This window comes from Schistocerca nitens, chromosome 6 (genome assembly GCF_023898315.1).
Source record: "Schistocerca nitens isolate TAMUIC-IGC-003100 chromosome 6, iqSchNite1.1, whole genome shotgun sequence".
Classification (NCBI taxonomy): domain Eukaryota; kingdom Metazoa; phylum Arthropoda; class Insecta; order Orthoptera; family Acrididae; genus Schistocerca; species Schistocerca nitens.
Window position 1 is genome coordinate 657,896,307 of NC_064619.1, and position 19,722 is coordinate 657,916,028.

General features: G+C 43.3%; 1 protein-coding gene across 1 annotated transcript in view; it reads right to left on the reverse strand.

Annotated features, from left to right (window-relative positions):
- The window catches only part of LOC126263199 (UDP-glycosyltransferase UGT5-like), a 62,759-nt gene that overhangs the window by 26,273 nt on the left and 16,764 nt on the right, over positions 1-19,722 (reverse strand). Inside the window, exon 3 of the mRNA XM_049960260.1 lies at positions 17,582-17,836. Coding sequence (XP_049816217.1) covers positions 17,582-17,836 — 255 coding nt within the window. The remainder of the gene's footprint in view (positions 1-17,581; positions 17,837-19,722) is intronic.

The following is a 19,722-nucleotide window of genomic DNA, read 5'->3' on the forward strand; positions in this document are numbered from 1 at the left end:
CACTATGCTGTTTGTAGTAGCTAACCCGCACTCCTATTTTTTTATTCATTATTAAACCTACTCCTGGATTACCCCTATTTGATTTTGTATTTATAACCCTGTATTCACCTGACCAAAAGTCTTGTTCCTCCTGCCACCGAACTTCACTAATTCCCACTATATCTAACTTTAACCTATCCATTTTCCTTTTTAAATTTTCTAACCTACCTGCCCGATTAAGGGATCTGACATTCCACGCTCCGATCCGTAGAACGCCAGTTTTCTTTCTCCTGATAACGACATCCTCTTGAGTAGTCCCTGCCCGGAGATCCGAATGGGGGACTATTTTACCTCCGGAATATTTTACCCAAGAGGACGCCATCATCATTTAATCATACGGTAAAGCTGCATGTCCTCGGGAAAATTTACGGCTGTAGTTTCCCCTTGCTTTCAGCCGTTCGCAGTACCAGCACAGCAAGGCCGTTTTGGTTAACGTTACAAAGCCAGATCAGTCAATCATCCAGACTGTTGCCCCTGCAACTACTGAAAATGCTGCTGCCCCTCTTCAGGAACCACATGTTTGTCTGGCCTCTCAACAGATACCCCTCCGTTGTGGTTGCACCTACGGTACGGCCATCTGTATCGCCGAGGCACGCAAGCCTCCCCACCAACGGCAAGGTCCATGGTTCATGGGGGGGGATAAAAAACGTAAGCAGATCAAATAAGAAACCGACAAGCCACATGCAGTTGCCATCTTGGTAACTGCAGAACACACTCCACGTGTAGTACAAGACAGCTCGAATGTCCGGGTGGAATCAGTCAATGAAGTATTCTGGAAATACTACATTGCAACAAATTTCACCCATACCGCATAATACTTCATCAGGAGCTCCTCGGTGATGACTTTTGTTAAAGGGTACAATTCTGTCAAAAGGCCCTACGGAAACTGCAAACACACGACGTGTTCTTGATCGAGATGTTATTTACAGATGAACTATCATTTACACACCACTGGCACGTTAACCTTCGCACCATGAACTACTGGTCCTTGAACACTCACAGTGGCTGAGAGGAGCGGACAAAGACCTTGGTCAGTCAACGCGTGGTGCAGTCTTCTAAATAACCGAATTATTGGTCCATATTTTATTGATGGGAACTAAAATAGTGAGAGGTATTTTGACTTCTTGACGGAAGTACTGTCACTTTTACTAGAAGACATCCCTCTGGACATACGACAAGTCGTGTGGCAACAACAAGAAGGATGCCCTGCGCGTTCTGCACGGAAAATTGCAGGGGTTCTGAACAACGGTCTTGAATATAGTTGGACTGGTCAATCTTCCAATCCAAAATGGCCTACGCGTTTCCGCGACCTAACGCTTCTGCACTTTTACTTGTGGGGTAAATTGAAAGAACTACTTATCGAGAAGTTCCAAAATAGTCGGGAAGACATGAAATATCGTATTACACGAAGCTTGCTCTGCTCTCAGCTCGTCTGAAATTCAGCGTGCAGTATTGTACACATCCAATCGTTTTACAGCATGCATGACTGCTAATTGTCACCATTTTGAACAGATATTGTAACAACATTATCTGATGCCATTAAATCACTTATTGTACCTTTCATCCTAATTCCACTGTATACGTTTGCAAAGGGACTTGTAGAAGTTCAACACTATGATCTGACGAAAGATCATTACTGTACAACCTAATGAACTGCACGCGTCTTCAGACATATTATTAAAAGATTAATAATATAACATGCCAATCAATTTCAAATAACAAAGTTGAGTATAACAACTTATCTGCCCTTCCACCTACGAAAAAATGATGAACATGACACAATATGCCCTTTCAATCTAAGCAGCTTTAGTTTGAAAGATTTTCTTCTGTCACTAAAAGTGGCCGAGTTATTCAGGTAGCCTGTCTTAGGTGCCTCATACTGTATATTACTGGTGGAACTTACAAATTATGAGGGCATTTTGGTACCATGAGGCACAGTAAACATTCATCGAAATTTAATTTAAATTATTACCAAATACTGACAAAAAAGATCAAAAATAAAAAAGCAATAAATAAATAAACAACAAATCGTCTATACAGCTAATTCTTGAGACTCATTCACGTGTGCTATCGCAGTTCCATAGAGCTTATAGACAGCCAGTCACATGGACCACGTTCCTGCCCAGTAGGTTTAGTGGGCTGGCGTCTCCTCGAACTTAACTGCACGACTTTGTCATCGAGCCAATCAGCGTTCGCCAGATTCCCACCACATGCTAGATCGCCCGCCCTTGTTGCAAATATTGACTTAATATGTGCAATTAATTATAAAACACGCATCACTTCAGGTCGCTCACTGTGTAAGCAATTCGTAAGTTACAAGTTTTTATATAGTGATCTAGTCGCGTCCCACGGTTTTTCCGTTCATTCAGAATTTTCCTCTTCTGAAGTACTGGTGGCGGGGAGGGGGAAGGGAGAGTGAAGTCCATTCAGTAACGCCTCGATCGCCCCGTGCTACCCCCCCTTCCCGCATTCCGCAACAACCCTTCCCCAACACCCATGCGCCAGACACGTCTGCTTCAAAAATGATCCGAGATTGCAGTTTTCTTGGAAACTGTTGCCAACTCGTTACCTTTGAATCACCAGCATATGAGTTCTGTTTACACGTTTTTTTACTTGTTAATATCAGTTATTTACAACCGCCCCCCCCCCCCCCCTCATTGTTTAGAGGGGTTGTGCTGGCAATAGCCTTACTGTCAATTTTCAGCCATTGTAGAACAGATAACTCACGCTTATTCCTCAGTTTTTTCAGCTGACATTTCGCTCGTGTATCTTTTCAGAAACGTGGAAAGTGAGTACGTAGAAGACAGAACTTCGTGAAAATATAGCGGTCGAGGGCTCTTTAAAAGGGGAATGAATGACTTTTTTTCCCGTGAGATCTAATGTGCTTGGTTTCCTGTGAATTTTGGATCTTACTTGCTCTGAACATTTGTCTTCTCAATTTTTTACGGCATTGTATTGTTATAGCTGGGAGTGAAGTGGAGGCAGTTAAGTGGAGATCCGATAGCGATGTATATCTCCGGTTCAAGGTTGAAATTTGGAACTAAACGTAATGTAATCAGGTTGCTACAGAACTGATAGTCGCATGTAGATGGTATCGTTCTTAGCCTCGTTTCGTGGATCAAGGTTAGGCTGGTAACCATTGTCTGAACTACTTCGATGGTACTCTTAAGTGATGGAAATTGAACGTGTCCGCTGATAAATTTTTTGCTTGATAGCTTAATTGCTTCGTGTACTGAGATTGCACACCTTATCGCACTGGGACTGCGTTGCTTGTCGCCTCGACCGTAAGCTGCGAAAGTAAGAAAACGTCTATGGAGTTTATTCAAATGGTTCAAATGGCTCTGAGCACTATGGGACTTAACATCTGAGTTCATCAGTCCCCTAGAACTTAGAACTACTTAAACCTAACTAACCTAAGGACATCACACACATCCATGCCCGAGGCAGGATTCGAACCTGCGACCGTAGCGGTCGCGCTGTTCCAGTCTGAAGCGCCTAGAACCGCTTGGCCACACTGGCCGGCTATGGAGTTTATTGGTCGTTTGTTCGTTACTTAGGGACAATTTAACCAATATACACAACGAACTCCACGTGGTGTCTGAATGTTTAATCTGTCTCACTCTTACACTATTTGAAACAATTGCATAAGCATTTTTCGACTTCTTAATGGCTTTGTCAAGTTCTTCCATGGCGATTTCAACTGTGGCGTTGCCAGTGGCAGTATCTGTTTTTCATTCCATTATGTTATATTTGGCGATGCGCAACTTTTAGTTAAGCCAGAGCTGAAGAGTAATTGTTTGAGGAGATAGGATGATGTTCCCAGGACCTATCTCGAATGCGGTATTCTACTTTACGATAGCCTCCAAGTGTTTGGACTTGTTTAGGATATGCCTAACACTTTATCGCGTGAAATCAAACTTTTTCGTTTACATACCGTTTAACATAGCTACACTATGTCGTCAAAAGTATCCGGACACCTGGCTGAAAATGACTTACGAGTTCGTGGCGCCCTCCATCGCTTGAATTCAATATGGAATTGGCCCACCCTTAGCCTTGATGACAGCTTCCACTCTCGCAGGCATACGTTCAATCAGGTGATGGTAGGTTTCTTGGGGATTGGCAGCCCATTCTTCACGGAGTGCTGAACTGAGGAGAGGTAACGAAGTTGGTAGGAGAGGTAACGAAGTTGGTCGGTGAGGCCTGGCACGAAGTCGGCGTTCCAAAACATCCCAGAGGTGTTCTATAGGACTCAGGTCAGTATAGTGTGCAGGCCAGTCCATTAAAGTGATGTTATTGTCGTGTAACCAAACCACCACAGGCCATGCATTATGAACAGGTGCTCAATCGTGTCGAAAGATGCAATCGCCATCCCCGAAATGCTCTTCAACAGCATGAAGCAAGAAGGTGCTTAAAACATCAATGTAAGCCTGTTCTGTGATAGTGCCGCGCGAAACAACAAGGTGTGCAAGCCCCATAAAAAACACGACCACACCATAACACCACCGCCTCCGAATTTTACTGTTGGCACTACACACGCTAGCAGATGACATTTAGGAATTTCATAAGTTTTTCACGGTCAGGCCTAAAATGTACTGAATCTAGATTATGAGAAACTTTACACCACAGAGGGTTTCTTAAGATCTCATTGCCCATTTTCCGTCTGGCAGTTTAAAGAAGACGAGAAACGCAGATGCAGTACACTGGTCCTCCAGCCAGATTAGAGCACACAGCTAATAAACCGATGGCTTCAGAGTGAGTGTACTTGAAGGTGCTAACCAACTTTAAAACATTCTGCTCCTAATAGTTATGATCATTAGTCCGCAAATGAAGTAAATACTGGTGCAATGTTGTTCAGCACACTATTCTCAGTCACCAACCATAATATCTGCACTCATATCCCTAACACCCTGAAAACGAAGGGACTGCAAAAATGTAAGCTGCAAGCGTCGTTCCACGCTAACATCACTGTGTAACAAGAGAGGCGCGCTGTTAAGGATACAGGGTACTTATAAATGGTGGAAAAATCGAATTTATTTGTGACTTTATTAAATTCTATAGTCTTTCCTGATTACATTATAGGGTTTCAAATGAAAAATGACCTATGAATGCCAAATTTTAAAGTTACAGTCTTGTATGCCACCACGGCCCCTTTATTTCTGTTACAGAAACCAGTATTATTTCGAAAAAAACTGAATTTTTGTTTCCAGTGATTATACGTATGATACATTGTATGTGTTGGTAACAGTGCAGGTTTCTAGTGTCTAAACGATTATCTTTGCTAGCATTTACTTTCGTTCCGCTGGAGCACTTTGTTCACGTGTTACTGAATGTTTGTTGCCCAAGTGCTACATATATTTGTGGAAGTACATATCCGTTAGTGTGCAATAAATACGAACTATGCCACGCATCATGAAATTCAATAAAAGGAAATTCCGTGGTAACCAGTTCACAAACAAAGCAAGCCGCACTGTTGAAAGTAACCCAAGTATCAGTTCTTCAGGGAAGAAACTCCCACATGGCACGCCTCCTGGTGATTCAAATTTTTGTGTTAACAATGACGCTGTTTGTAGTGGATTTGTTCTTGTTGATGTGGGCATCTTATCTTCTCTGATAAAGGAAGTGGCGAAATGTAAACAATGTGATGGTGTTGGCTGTCTGGAAATAACTGAACAACAAAGTAGCAGGATGGGTTTAGAGTCAAAATTAGTTGTTCTGTGTACATCCTACAATAAATCTGTTTCGAAAATGACTTCGAACATTGTGCATAATTCATATGATGTGAATTTGAAGTTAGTGTATGCAATGCGTGCAATAGGAAAAGGAAAACAGGCTGCTCAAACGTTTTGTGGTTTGATGGACCTTCCTCCTCCTCCCAGTAGGTTCAGCAAGTAGATAAAAATACTTTTAGGTGCCTTGACGGTTGTGTCTAAAGAATCTATGAAACGTGCAGTAGAAGAAACTGTAAATATTAGTGCAGCCAGGGACATTGCTGTTGCACTTGATGGAACATGGCAACGTCGAGGACATCGTTCCTTGAATGGTGTTGTAAGCGCTACTTCTCTGGAGAATGGAAAAGTTGTTGATGTTGAGGCTTATCTAAGTACTGCCACGATAACACTGAAGGACATATTGAACATCAGTGTTCTAAGAATTATGATGGTTACAGAGGAGGTATGGAGTGTGATGGAGCTCTACTAATATTTCAGAGGTCGGTGCCCGTTTATAACGTTAGATATACGAAGTACCTAGGCGACGGGGACTCTAAAGCTTTCAATGAAATTAATGAGTTCAATGTTTGTAGTGATACCTTGGTAACAAAACTGGAGTCTTGTGGACTTGTGCAAAAGAGGAGGGGTGCTAGATTGAGGAAGTTACGAAGTTAAATGAAAGGAAAGTTACTATCTGATGGAAAATCTCTGTCTGTCCGAGGCAGATTGACAGAAACTGAAATAGACCTTCTACAGAGTCATTATGGACTGGCCATTAGACGAACTGCAAAAATGGTTCAAATGGCTCTGAGCACTATGCAGCTTAACTTCTGAGGTCATCAGTCGCCTAGAACTTAGAACTAATTAAACCTAACTAACCTAAGGACATCACACACATCCATGCCCGGGGCAGGATTCGAACCTGCGACCGGAGCGGTCTCTCGGCTCCAGACTGTAGCGCCTAGAACCGCACGGCCACTCCGGCCGGCAGACGAACTGCACCTCTGAATGATGTTACAGCAATGAGAAAAGCTGTATGGGCCACCTACTTTCATAAGTTGTCCACAGATGACCACCCTGTTCACGGACTTTGCCCTAAAGGAGCAGATTCTTGGTGTGGTTACCAAAACGCAAAAGAAAGTGATCAAATATACCATCATAAGCATTCTCTTCCCGAGCCTGTTACGAATGAAATAAAACCAATTTTTAGAGACCTGACTGACCCTGGCTTGCTTAGTAAATGTTCTCATGCGGGCACTCAGAATACAAATGAAAGTTTCAGTCATTGCATATGGGAAAGATTAACCAAGAAAGTTTTTGTAGGACTTAATACATTAAACGTTGGTGTACTAGATGCAGTTATACGTTTCAATGATGGAGTGATAGGAAGGTTGGAAGTCTTGAGAAATTTAGGCATAAAACGTGGCTCTAATGTGGAAGATCTTTTGCATGCGTGTGACAGACAACGGGTGCATGAAGCTGAAAGATTCGCTTTTCAAGTTACCAAAGAAGCAAGAGGTGCTAAAAAGGAATGCCAAGAGAAAGCTTGAAGATGAAGAAATGTTGCAGGCTGAAGACTATGATTCAGCAGTGTTCTGAGGCACAGTTTAATTGGACTCATATCTTCATTCGCAACTTCCCGCAAGTTGTATTTTTCAGAATTCAGGTACAAATATTTTCTAAAGTTTATAAAGCATTGCTCTAATTTTTTTCTGTAACTTGCAATAGTCCATACTTATGCAGCACACCTAAGCTTTATTACAGAATCGACTAAAATATAGAAAAAATAATTATTATTAGGAAAAAAATTATAAAAATTAAAATGTAAGATGCGATATTTTTTTTATCTTTGTAATATACATAATGGGTGGAATTAAATAGGTCTAGTAGCTTTGTCATCATGTCATGCATATCTGGTAAAACTTTGGTCTCCTTCAAACATATAACATTGGATTAAATGGTACCTCAATCTGAGGAAGCATTTTCGAAAAAAAATTGAATCAATTTCTTTGTAATTTTTTTAATAATCATAAGCAGGTTCAAAAATGTTCAAAATAATTTCTTTAGAAAGTGCGCTGCATTACTTGATATCAACAAAAAATCTGTAAAACATATACATTATAAACAGTGCCTGAAAGAAATAGGTGTTGATCTTTAAACAATATGGAGCCAGAAAAGTAGCCTAGAGGAAATTTTCTAGGTTTACTGCAAGCACGATTCTGCTGCGGTACCGACAGCAGGTGCTTCACAGGGTGCGGTAAATGCAGACGCACTCCAAAGTAAGAAGGGCAGAAAGATTCTTGGCGTAAAAAAACTGAACCGGACACAGATTCACGGTGGAATTCTAGCGGTATATGTGCAAAATGCTGTGTTGCGTCAAGCCTTAATGAAGTTCAAAATGTTCAAATGTGTGTGAAATCTTATGGGACTTAACTGCTACGGCATCAGTCCCTAAGCTTACACACTACTTAACCTAAATTATCCTAAGGACAAACACAGACACCCATGCCCGAGGGAGGACTCAAACCTCCGCCGGGACCAGCCGCACAGTCCATGACTGCAGCGCCTGAGACCGCTCGGCTAATCCCGCGCGGCCCGTAATGAAGTGGTTTCAATAATTTGACCGAGGCCACACAGACGTGGGTGATGCGCATCGGGAAGGAAGGTCATCGACAACGACCACAGACGACAATGTGGAGGTAATCGACGAACTGAGTCCGTACCCATTAATGAAAAAAGGTACTAGGAGTAATCGAATAAATTAGAGACCTATATCATTAACGTCGATATGCAGCACGATTTTGGAACATATATTGTGTTCGTCCATTATAGATTACCTCGAAGAGAACGCTCTATTGACACACACTCACCGCGGATTTAGAAAACATCGTTCTTGTCAAACACGACTAGCTCTTTACACGCACGAAATGCTGAGTGTTTTTGACAAGGGAGTTCAGATTGATTCCGAATGTCTAGATTTCCAGAAAGCTTTTGACACTGTACCACACAAGCGACTTGTAGCGAAATTGCGTGCTTTTGGAATATCGTCTCAGTTACGTGACTGGAATCATGATTTCCTGACAGAGGTCGCAGTTCGTAGTAGTTGACGGAAAGTCATCGAGTAAAACAGAAGTGATTTCTGGGATTCCCCAAGGTGCTCTGCTGTTCCTTATCTACATAAACGATTTGGGAGACAATATGTGCAGTCTTACTAGGTTGTTTGTAGATGATGCTGTCGTTTACCGTCTAATAAAGTCATCAGAAACCGGCCGTAGTGGCCGTGCGGTTCTAGGCGCTTCAGTCCGGAACCGCGTTGACTGCTACGGTCGCAGGTTCGAATCCTGCCTCGGGCATGGATGTGTGTGATGTGCTTAGGTTAGTTAGGTTTAAGTAGGGGACTGATGACCTAAGATGTTAAGTCCCATAGTGCTCAAAGCCAAAGTCACCAGAACATCAAAACACATTGCAAAACGATTTAGAAGAGACACTGCATGGTGCGAAAATCTGCAGCTGACCCTATGTAATGAAATGTGTGATTACATCCACATGAGCGGTAAAAGGTATCCGTTAAACCTCGGTTACACGATAAATCAGTCAACCATAAAGGCTGTAAATTCAGCTAAATACCTAGGAATTATACTTGCGAACAATTTAAATTGGAAAGAACACATAAAAAACGTCACAGGTCTACTAAAGAGACAGCCTACACTACGCGAGCACGTCCTCTTTTGTAGTACTGCTGCGTGATCTGGGATTCTTACCAGATAGGATTAACGGAATACATAGAGGAATTTCAAAGAAGAGCAGCAAGTTTCGTAATATTGCGAAACAGGGGAGAGAGTGTCACTGACAGGATAAAGGATTTGGGTTGCATATAATTATAAGAAAGGCGTTTTTCGTTGCGGCGGAATCTCCTCACGAAATTTCAATCACCAACTTTCTCCTCCGAAGGCGACAATAATTTGTTGACGCCGACCTACATAGGGAGAAATGGTCATCATAATAAAATAAGGGAAATCAGAGCTCGCACGGAAAGATATAGGTGTTCGTTTCTTCCGCGCGTTGTTCGGGAGTGGAATAATAGCTGATTGTTGTGAAGGTGGTTCGACGAACCCTCTGCCAGGCACTGAAGAGTGATATGCAGAGTATCCAAATAGCTGTAGACGTAGATGAGTCGTGGTAGTAGCAAATTTCACGGCGATGAGGATGTTCACAGAATGGTTCTCAAATAATTCTGTGACCAAGGAGCGACTTTTATCGTCGATGAAGTGCACGATTGGTAGTACGTACCAACCGTTGTTCACAGAGACTTCGTGACAATGTTGAAACCAGTGTCATGCATGTGTGCCACTTTGATGTGAAGTGTAGCATTCAATAGAAGTTACTTTGCCTGCCACAAGAAAGTTGAACTTACCTTCTAGAATCCCCCGCGTAGCGTATTTTGTAAATACATTAAAAAGTAGTTTCCGGTAACGAGGTGCGTATTTTAGGTTACCCATGTTTTCGAGCATTCGTGCAGTCTTTGTTCTGCATTAAGACAGATAATCAGGATTCGGCTGTATGTTATACCTGCCTCCAACTACACATATCAACAAAATTGTTGCATCTGCCTAGTATGTCGTGCAAGTGTGATGCATCGTGGCTGTTCCTGTACCGAAACGTTCACCACAGATGTTCTTTGTAAAAGTACACATAGTTACAATGAGCGCTTCCTAAGGGTACAACGCCGCACTCGAATGGCTTGCAGCATTTTACTTAAAAGTAAAGCACCAGTAAGGATGCATTAGAGACGTCTGTAGAACAGTAGAGTCGGCATCCATCAAGCTACGAACAACAATCGCGAGCAACGATCGGATCCATACCATCATATAACGTGCATGAGGCTTGTCAACCAGGGAAGTTGCTCGACGTGTGCATCGGAGTTGATGTGATGCGGACATGGAATCGATTCCAATTGACAGGTAGTGCTTGGGACTTACACCGCACAGGCCGTACACACTAGAACGGTGCACAGGATGATCGATACCTACGACTTTCGAGTCAAAGGAATAGTGTACTTCGTGCTCCCGAAATGAATTCGGCGTTCGAAGAAACTTACAGGACGTCACGTATCGAATAAAACTGTTGCATGATGCGAATCTTCATTGCCGATGGTTATGGTAAGCATCACGCCTTACACCACAACACCATTGACTCCGTTACAGACGGGCAAGAAAATGGACGCGCAGGACTGGCACCTAATGTTGTTTACGGACGAAACTCGGATGTGTTTGTACGCTGACAGTCGCAGACGACGTCACTGGAGAAAACCTGGGCATATTGAACCTCTCCAACACTGTGTCTCACATATGCAACTGTGTGGTGGTGGAGCGATGCTATGGGCCAGCATTACAAGGAGCCACCATATATCTCTCGTAACTATAGAGGGCAATCTCACTGCTCTATGGTGCGTGGACGAGATTCTGCAACCATTAGTGGAATGGTATTGACAACAATTTGGTGACACTTTCATCTTGATGCTCATGTAGGCGCTTTCTCATTGTGCTATTCTCATGAACAAGTTCCTTCAGCATGCTAGGATCTCCAGAATGGTGTGGCCTGCCATCTTCCCAGGAATGAGCCCAATGAAACATGTGTGGGATCGATTGAAACGAGCTTTTTCTGGACGACGAAGACAACGCTCACGTACTCTGCACGACTTACACACAATCGCCATTGAAGAGTGGGGCAGTTTGGACAACGGCTTGCTTGATGATCTCATCGATGTTATTCATCAACGATATGCAACGACAGATTCAAGCATGCATCCGAACAAGAGACGTTCCACTTTTAGATTATATTAGTTTTCGTTCCATAGATCCGTGTTGAGGAGATCCTCGTGGATGTGGAACATGTCAATTTTTTTTAAGCTGAAATAACAATACTAATAGTATGAATATATACAATACATCATTTGTTTCTATTAAAAAATTCGTCAATGGAGTATGGCATTGTTCAGGAGTGCTGTGTAGAAAAGGAAAAATCGGAAACAAACAATTTTACCGTTACACAAATTTTTTATTTCGTATGGTGATCTGGATACGTTGCTAATCAATTTATACGCATGCCTCAGAACCAACTTTTATTCTCTGTGTCATGAATTTCAAAATAAAGGGGTTATGCAATACTTACGTCTAGCACATGTGTGAGATTCTATTGTTGATATTTTAAAAATATTGTCTAGCACATGTGTGAGATTCTATTGTTGATATTTTAAAAATATCGTAAGTCCGATATATCGATATTTAAAAAATACTATTGCCGCCCATAGAGAGCTCGAAAAATATTAGCGATATCTCGATGGAAAGCCCCAAAAAATATCGGCTGTAGACTGTAAATATACTGCCGATTTTAGAGCTGTGTATTTAAATACTGATTTACTATTAGATATCCCCCCTCCCCTCCACAGTGCAATAGGAATTCTTTTTTGTACCGTCTATACTTGCTTCACACAGTCAAGGAGAAAGACTGAACGTAATGAAAGCTCAAAAAGTAATAAAACTCCTTCACACAGTGAGAGTAAAATTGCGTTCTACTACAATTTCAAAAGAACAATTTCAAACATTTAGCGCAAAATGGCGGAAGAAGTGTAATGTAAAATAAAAATATCGGCATTCGATATTGCTGTTTCGATATCAATATGTCGTTGAAATAATACTGCCTATGCGTATCGACATTTTCCCCAAATATACGTATCGATATCTTTTGGGAAAAATATCGATACACCATTATGTCGACATTTTAACAAGAGTCCTACTGTGAGGTAGCGGCCTTTTTTAAGCTTTTCTGCCACATTTTGTCCTATTTACATACTGAATTTGCATACGAGACTCTCTTGCTTCATTTACTTTCCGATTCAGTTTTTGCTTTTCAACTTTTCACCGGTATTTCGTGCTGATTACATGAGTGATTACGAGTAGCTTGTAGCAACTTGAGTTAGCCACCTCTCTGTACCTAAACTATCATTTCATTCTCAAAACAGTTTTTCCCATTAAATGACTCTGGTGTTGACCACAGGAACTCCTTTTCGCTCAGGTGAAAAGAGGAGGAAATTTCATACTCTCTGGAAGATCTGTCAGACACTCAGAAGGCAGCTCCGACACGAGCAGACCGCACGGATAGAAACCCGAGCCTTTCAGGGATTATCCTCCTAGCTCAGCCTCCGGAGACAATGAGCAGCAGAATGGAAAACTTATGTCGTCTATAGCAGAACAGGAAACCATTGGTGGAACGGGGTGAGAACTCTGCCTGTTAGTAACCTTTCGGTGGAGTGATTACGAGTAGCTTATAGCAACATGGATTAGCCACCTCTCTGTACCTAAACTAACATTTCATTCTCAGAACAGTTTTTCCCATTAAATGACTCTGGTGTTGACCACAGGAACTCCTTTTGTGTATGATCTCCTGCCACTCGTGCGTCTGCAAATTTCCAAATTTTGCTCTTCGCATGGGAATGCTGTGTGAAGCCCAACCACGTTTCCACAATTTCCGACGGGAAAGTCTGTATGTGGGAATGGAGCTACACGTGTTTCCTATATCGTTATATATGCATCTCATTGGCGGGTACATCTTTAACTTTACGATGATATGTAGGGAACGGACTTCCAGATCCCTGACTGGAAGGGCACTTAGGCCATTTCTGGGAGTGGCTAGAAAATATTATGCGGGTTGTCTTTCTGGGCTCTGAAGGAAGGCTACCAAAAATTGAGAGAGGCATTCGGTGTCGTATTGGGATTCATATGGGTAGTTCGATTCGAACTTCTGCTTGGTGAGGCTACTCTGGACTCTGCGGTCATATGTGTTTTTCTTGACTTTCGCCTTCTGCCAAGTGTTCGAAGGTTCACTCTGAACTTACGCGCATCTGCGACGAGTAATCAGGAGGATGTTGAGATCCGCCATTCGCAATCTTATCACATCAGCACAGCCCAGCAACAGCAGCGGTCAAAGTTCGGTAGCCACCTCGGTGACAGTTACGACGCTTGCAATGCACGCTCCCGACTTCGGGAATCGCAGTGTATTGAGGGAAGAAGATTTCTTTCCTGGTTTCTATTTTTTAGTCTTCCTAAGTTGATTTAAACGGTTCACACTCAAGTTTTTCTGCAACCTAATTTTTGCTTCAAAGGAGATTCTTTTCGTAACCAATCGTGTTTTGTTACGTAATCAAGTTAACTTATTGGAACTCACCCGCTTAGAGACGTTTCTTTCTGATTCTTCCTTTACTCACTGAACTGTTGTATGCTTCTGTTCGATTTCATACTTCTTTTCGTGTAATTATATAATTTTGCAATACCAGTTAAAAACGTAAGCCGGCCGGTGTGGCCATGCGGTTCTAGGCGCTTCAGTCTGGAACCGTGTGGCCGCTACGGTCGCAGGTTCGAATCCTGCCTCGGGCATGGCTGTGTAATGTCCTTAGGATAGTTAGGTTTAAGTAGTTCTAAGTTCTAGGGTACTGATGACCACAGATGTTAAGTCCCATGTTGCTGAGAGCCATTTAAGAACGTAATTGTCCAGCATCATGCCGGTGGCAACTATAACAGCCATTCATTTTCGTATCATTGTTCTATTTTAATTATGTAAATTCATTCTCAAATTGTTTTATAACCTCGACGTTTATGTGTCCCGAATAATTTTTACACACTTCTTGAATAAATATTATTTTTACCAGATCAAAAAAAAAATCGTTCAAATGGCTCTGAGCACTGCGACCGTAGCGATCGCGCATTTCGAGACTGTAGCGGCTAGAACCTCTCGGCCACCCTGGCCGACTTACCAGATCAAACTGTATGATTCAGCAACCATTAAAGTAAATTATTCAACTGAAATGCCCACGTCCTCCAATTATTAGCAATAGGCGCGGCCCCTGTCGAGTTCAGGAACTTACCAAATAACATTTTCCGACGTGTCTGTGGCAGTTGATTTTTTCAGGTAGCCTATTAGCTTTATGGGGGTAATCTACATTAATGCTCAGAAAAAAAGGAACACCTTGAACGACTAGAGACAGGACGTTCATATTCACAGGAGACGTACATTAGTATGTTCTACAGAAATGATTAGCATTTCAGTCACCTGTGTTCAGCTTGTGTTATGTTCCCTAGTAGGCACACGGTCCGCCATCGACCCTGACAACTTGTTCCATGCGTGATGGTATCGACGCGTATAAGGCACGAATGGCGTCATCTGATATAGCCATCCATGCTGCATTCAGCTAGTTCCAAAGTCCATCTGTGGTGGTTGGCATTGGGTCACAGTGCTCCACCTGTCGTTCCACCATATTCCACACATTTTCGATTGGCAACACGTCGGTTGATTTGGCGGGCCAGGGCAGAAGGTTGACATCCTGTGACACCAAGAACGCACGTGTTGGTGCAGCAACACGTGGTCGTGCATTGTCTTGTTGAAAAATGGCGTCTGGGGAAGCCTACAGGTCGAAGGATGTCATTCACGTAGATCACACTGGTCACAGTGCCCTGGACACGCACCAGCTGTGGTTTGTGGTTGTACCCAACAGCACCACACACCGTAAGACCTTGAGTTGGCGCTGTATGTCTTGTGCATTTGCGGCCACTGTGATGCCGCTCCCCCTGTCTGCTGCGAATCAATACGTAGACCTGGTTTTCAAACAAACAGGACCCGGATTCGGTCGAAAACACTGTCTGATGCCATGCCTGCCCCAGCGACGTCGTTCCATACATCATTGCCTCTAGCTTGTTTCTGCACATTCGTCAAAGGGACACGGTGAAGTGGACGACGCGCATTTAACACATAATAAACGGCAATGCACTGTCATCACTGATAGTGCACGATGGGTTGCACTGTTGCGCCAGAGTCGAGGTGGACGGCAGTTCTGTCCTGCAATTCCACTCGGATGAGATGTCGATCTTCTCGGCGGGTGGTCTGGGTGGTGCGACCTGACCGATCTCGTCGTGTTCTACGGCCTTCAGTGAACCGTTCTGCACACACCGGTTCACTGCCGAAACACTTCGTCCTGTGCGAGCAGCGGTTTCCCAGATTCATGCGTCACATTCCACCATGCCAATGATGTGCCCTCTTTCAAATTCACTGATTGGATAGTTGAGGCGTAGCGCCATATACCGATCCTGCCTTGGAGGCGGTTAAGTGGGACATGTGTCTCAGAGCTGGATAGTGACAGATAGTGACGCGAGACTGGACGCGCACGTAGTTTATGTATCAGCCGTCAGAGGACAGTATTGGATAAGGGACTGATTTAGTTGCGATTGTGCCCACTAGAGTGCACTAAAGTAATAGAATGTTTTTCATAAACTGTTGAAGTATTTTCATAAAGTGTTATTATGTCTTTTTGTGTAGGTAAAATGTTATAAATGTGTTTTAGCAGTATGAATGATGCGTGAGTGTGGTTTAACGTTAATATAAAGATAATTGTTTAACGAGTTATGTAGTGGGATTTAGTGTGGGAACATTTCGAAGAAGTATGGATGTGGACAAAGGGGATTTTTGTAGAATAGATTTGTAAAGTAAGTTTATGGTAAAGGGAAAGTTAATTCAGGTATAAATAACAATAGTAAATAACTGTATGCATAAAGAAAACTTCAACATATTAGATAATTACGTCGGTCGAAAGTGCAGTCGTTAGGTTTACTATTTTGCGATTGGTTATTGATGAAAAGCGCGGACTGGCGCGGGAGAATGTTGGTTTGCTATTCGCTGTTAAGTAAACTGACAAAGGGTAATGCAATATTCTTCGCGCGCCTTTCTCAGCGGGTAGAGAAGACTTCAAGTATTCTAGAGAAGAGTCGGAGCCTAGCCATGAAACAGTTCGGATGCGTGTAGTAGTAGTTCCGACGGAAATGATAAGTTGCCGGATCTAGCAGTGTTTCATACATCAAAAGTGTGGTAAAGTGACGGCATAATTATTCCGATGGGCGTGTAGAAATTTCGGAATTTTTAAGTGAATTTTTTGACGAGAAAAGGCATATGTTCCGTGTGGCGTATTGAGCAGGTCGGTGGCTAAAAACTGTGACTGCATTTGGTACCGACAGACTTAATATTTGGCGAGCATTATCAATCAAAAACAATCAGTATTTTTGTAGCTATTACGTTTTCGGGAAATGCAACACCATAAATTTGCTAAAGTGAGTGAAAGGGATTGTGAGTGACTGTGTTAAGACTAGCACGGGCTTGGCAGTGATACTTGTTCACCTAAGTTTCAGAATATTTTAATTGAGGACAACATTTCCAACCTTTCTTTTCGTGTGAAAACTTTCTCCCGAAACGTAGATGAGTGACTTTAATTGCAGCCTGATTCACGTCGAAGTACAGTAGGTTTCACTCGGCTTTCCTACTGATGATCTGCTGAGACAATGATCACAGGTAGGTGCAGGTTCGTCGTAAAGGGACGGAAAGAACCGCGCCGCCGCATAGTGCGTTTCGCTCATACATGTCCGAGGCATCCTGCACGTCTGCTCAAGTCACACTGATGCATTACCTTCGGTTTATAGCGACAATGAGAGCCGCAGGCACATTTTACCGGTAGGTGGTGTCGTGTCGCGATGTCGTTGTTGACCTTGAACCCGCGGGTCGACATGGTACAAATGCCATACCAATGTACATGTTCTGTGAATATGAACGTCCTATCTTCAGTCGTTCAAGGCGTCCTTTTTTTCTGAATAGAATGTATCGTTTTATATGATCTGGGGTGATTCTGCATCATTCTAATCTGCATAACGTTGGAGCACCTGATCAGCAAGAGGTCATGTTCGCAGCACACGCGGCTTTTGGCACATGCACCACAGTCGTGCTACAGGTGACATACTCACCCTATCATACACCCTAGGCAGAGCCATGCTGGAAGTGATGCCGACCAGCGGGACTCCGAATTTTGCGGCAAACGCGGCCATGCAGTCGGCGTGGAAGAACTCGGTGATGACGAGGTCGTAGTGGTCGCCGGAGGAGAGCACGCGCCGCACCTGGGGCAGTGCCAGGGCGTCGGTGCACTGCTGCCTGGCGATGTACTTCATGATGATGGCGCTCACCGGCGGGGAGCGGGCCCGCTCTATCAGGTCCCAGGTCAGCTGCAGCCGGAACAAACACACACACTGTACAGTTTATGGGACCAGTTAGTCAGGCAGTAGCGCGCTGTTTCCAAGCTCGCTATTTACTCGTTTCCTGTTCCATTTGGATCAGTACAAAAAAACTGCTTGATGTTGAAATTGCAACGCCACAAGGAGTCTATGAGATCGGGAGGGCTATACTCAAGGCCATACTCTCAACAACTCTATGCGACTAGTGCCCGAGAGGAAATACAGGTGGCGGACAAAAGCATGGAAATCCCAGAAACACAATACAGGGTGATTCAAAAAGAATACCACAACTTTAAAAATGTGTATTTAATGAAAGAAACATAATATAACCTTCTGTTATACATCATTACAAAGAGTATTTAAAAAAGGTTTTTTTTCACTCAAAAACAAGTTCAGAGATGTTCAATATGGCCCCCTCCAGACACTCGAGCAATATCAACCCGATACTCCAACTCGTTCCACACTCTGTGTAGCATATCAGGCGTAACAGTTTGGATAGCTGCTGTTATTTCTCGTTTCAAATCATCAATGGTGGCTGGGAGAGGTGGCCGAAACACCATATCCTTAACATACCCCCATAAGAAAAAATCGCAGGGGGTAAGATCAGGGCTTCTTGGAGGCCAGTGATGAAGTGCTCTGTCACGAGCTGCCTGGCGGCCGATCCATCGCCTCGGGTGGTTGACGTTCAGGTTTATACCAACGTTTAATACACCACCTATCAGGAGGTTTAACACCATACTTCGTTCGAAATGCACGCTGAACAACTGTCATCGATTCACTTCTGCCGTACTCAATAAAACAAAAAGCTTTCTGTTGAGCGGTCGCCATCTTAGCATCAACTGACGCTGACACCTAGTCAACAGCGCCTCAACCGAACAAATGTACAACTAAATGAAACTTTATAGCTCCCTTAATTCGCCGACAGATAGTGCTTAGCTCTGCCTTTTGTCGTTGCAGAGTTTTAAATTCCTTAAGTTGTGGTATTCTTTTTGAATCACCCTGTATATTGCCATGCCTAATATGGTGTAGGAAAACCTTTGGCATTCAAAACAACTTCCAGTTGTCTCGGAATGGATAAATACAGGTCCTTTATTAAGACACAAAGGAATTACAGACATTGGCCCGAGTGGACACTGATTTAAATCAGTGGGGTAAGTTGAGAATTTGTGCCAGGCCAGGACTCAAAACAGGGTCTCCTGCTTGCTACGCAGATGTATTGACCACTGCACCATCCCGACACAGTGGTCATCGCAACTGCGACTGCACAGACGCCTCCTGTCATACCGAAATTCGCAACTTATCCACAGACTACTAATGTAGTACCCATTGCCCATTATTCTCATTACTCACAAAATTCCGCCAGTTCCTGCAAGAGTTCAAGTGTGGTGTCCACCTGCTCTGAAGTAATCATTGGCCAGCCTCGCTTTAATTGTACAATGTAGAGCCGAAGAAACTGGTACACCTGACCAATATCGTGTAAGGCCCCCGTGAGCACACACAAGTGCCGCAGTACGACATGGCATGCAGTTGACTAATGCAGTGCTAGAGGGAGTTGACAACATGAATCCTGCAGGGCAGTCCATAGATACGTGAGAGTACGACGAGGTGGAGATCTTTTCTGGACAGCACGTTGCAAGGAGCACCAGACATGCTGAATAACGTTCATGACTGGGAACTTTGGTTCAAAAATGGCTCTGAGCACTATGGGACTTAACATCTATGGTCATCAGTCCCCTAGATCTTAGAACTACTTAAACCTAACTAACCTAACGACATCACACAACACCCAGCCATCACGAGGCAGAGAAAATTCCTGACCCCGCCGGGAATCGAACCCGGGCGTGGGAAGCGAGAACGCTACCGCACGACCACGAGCG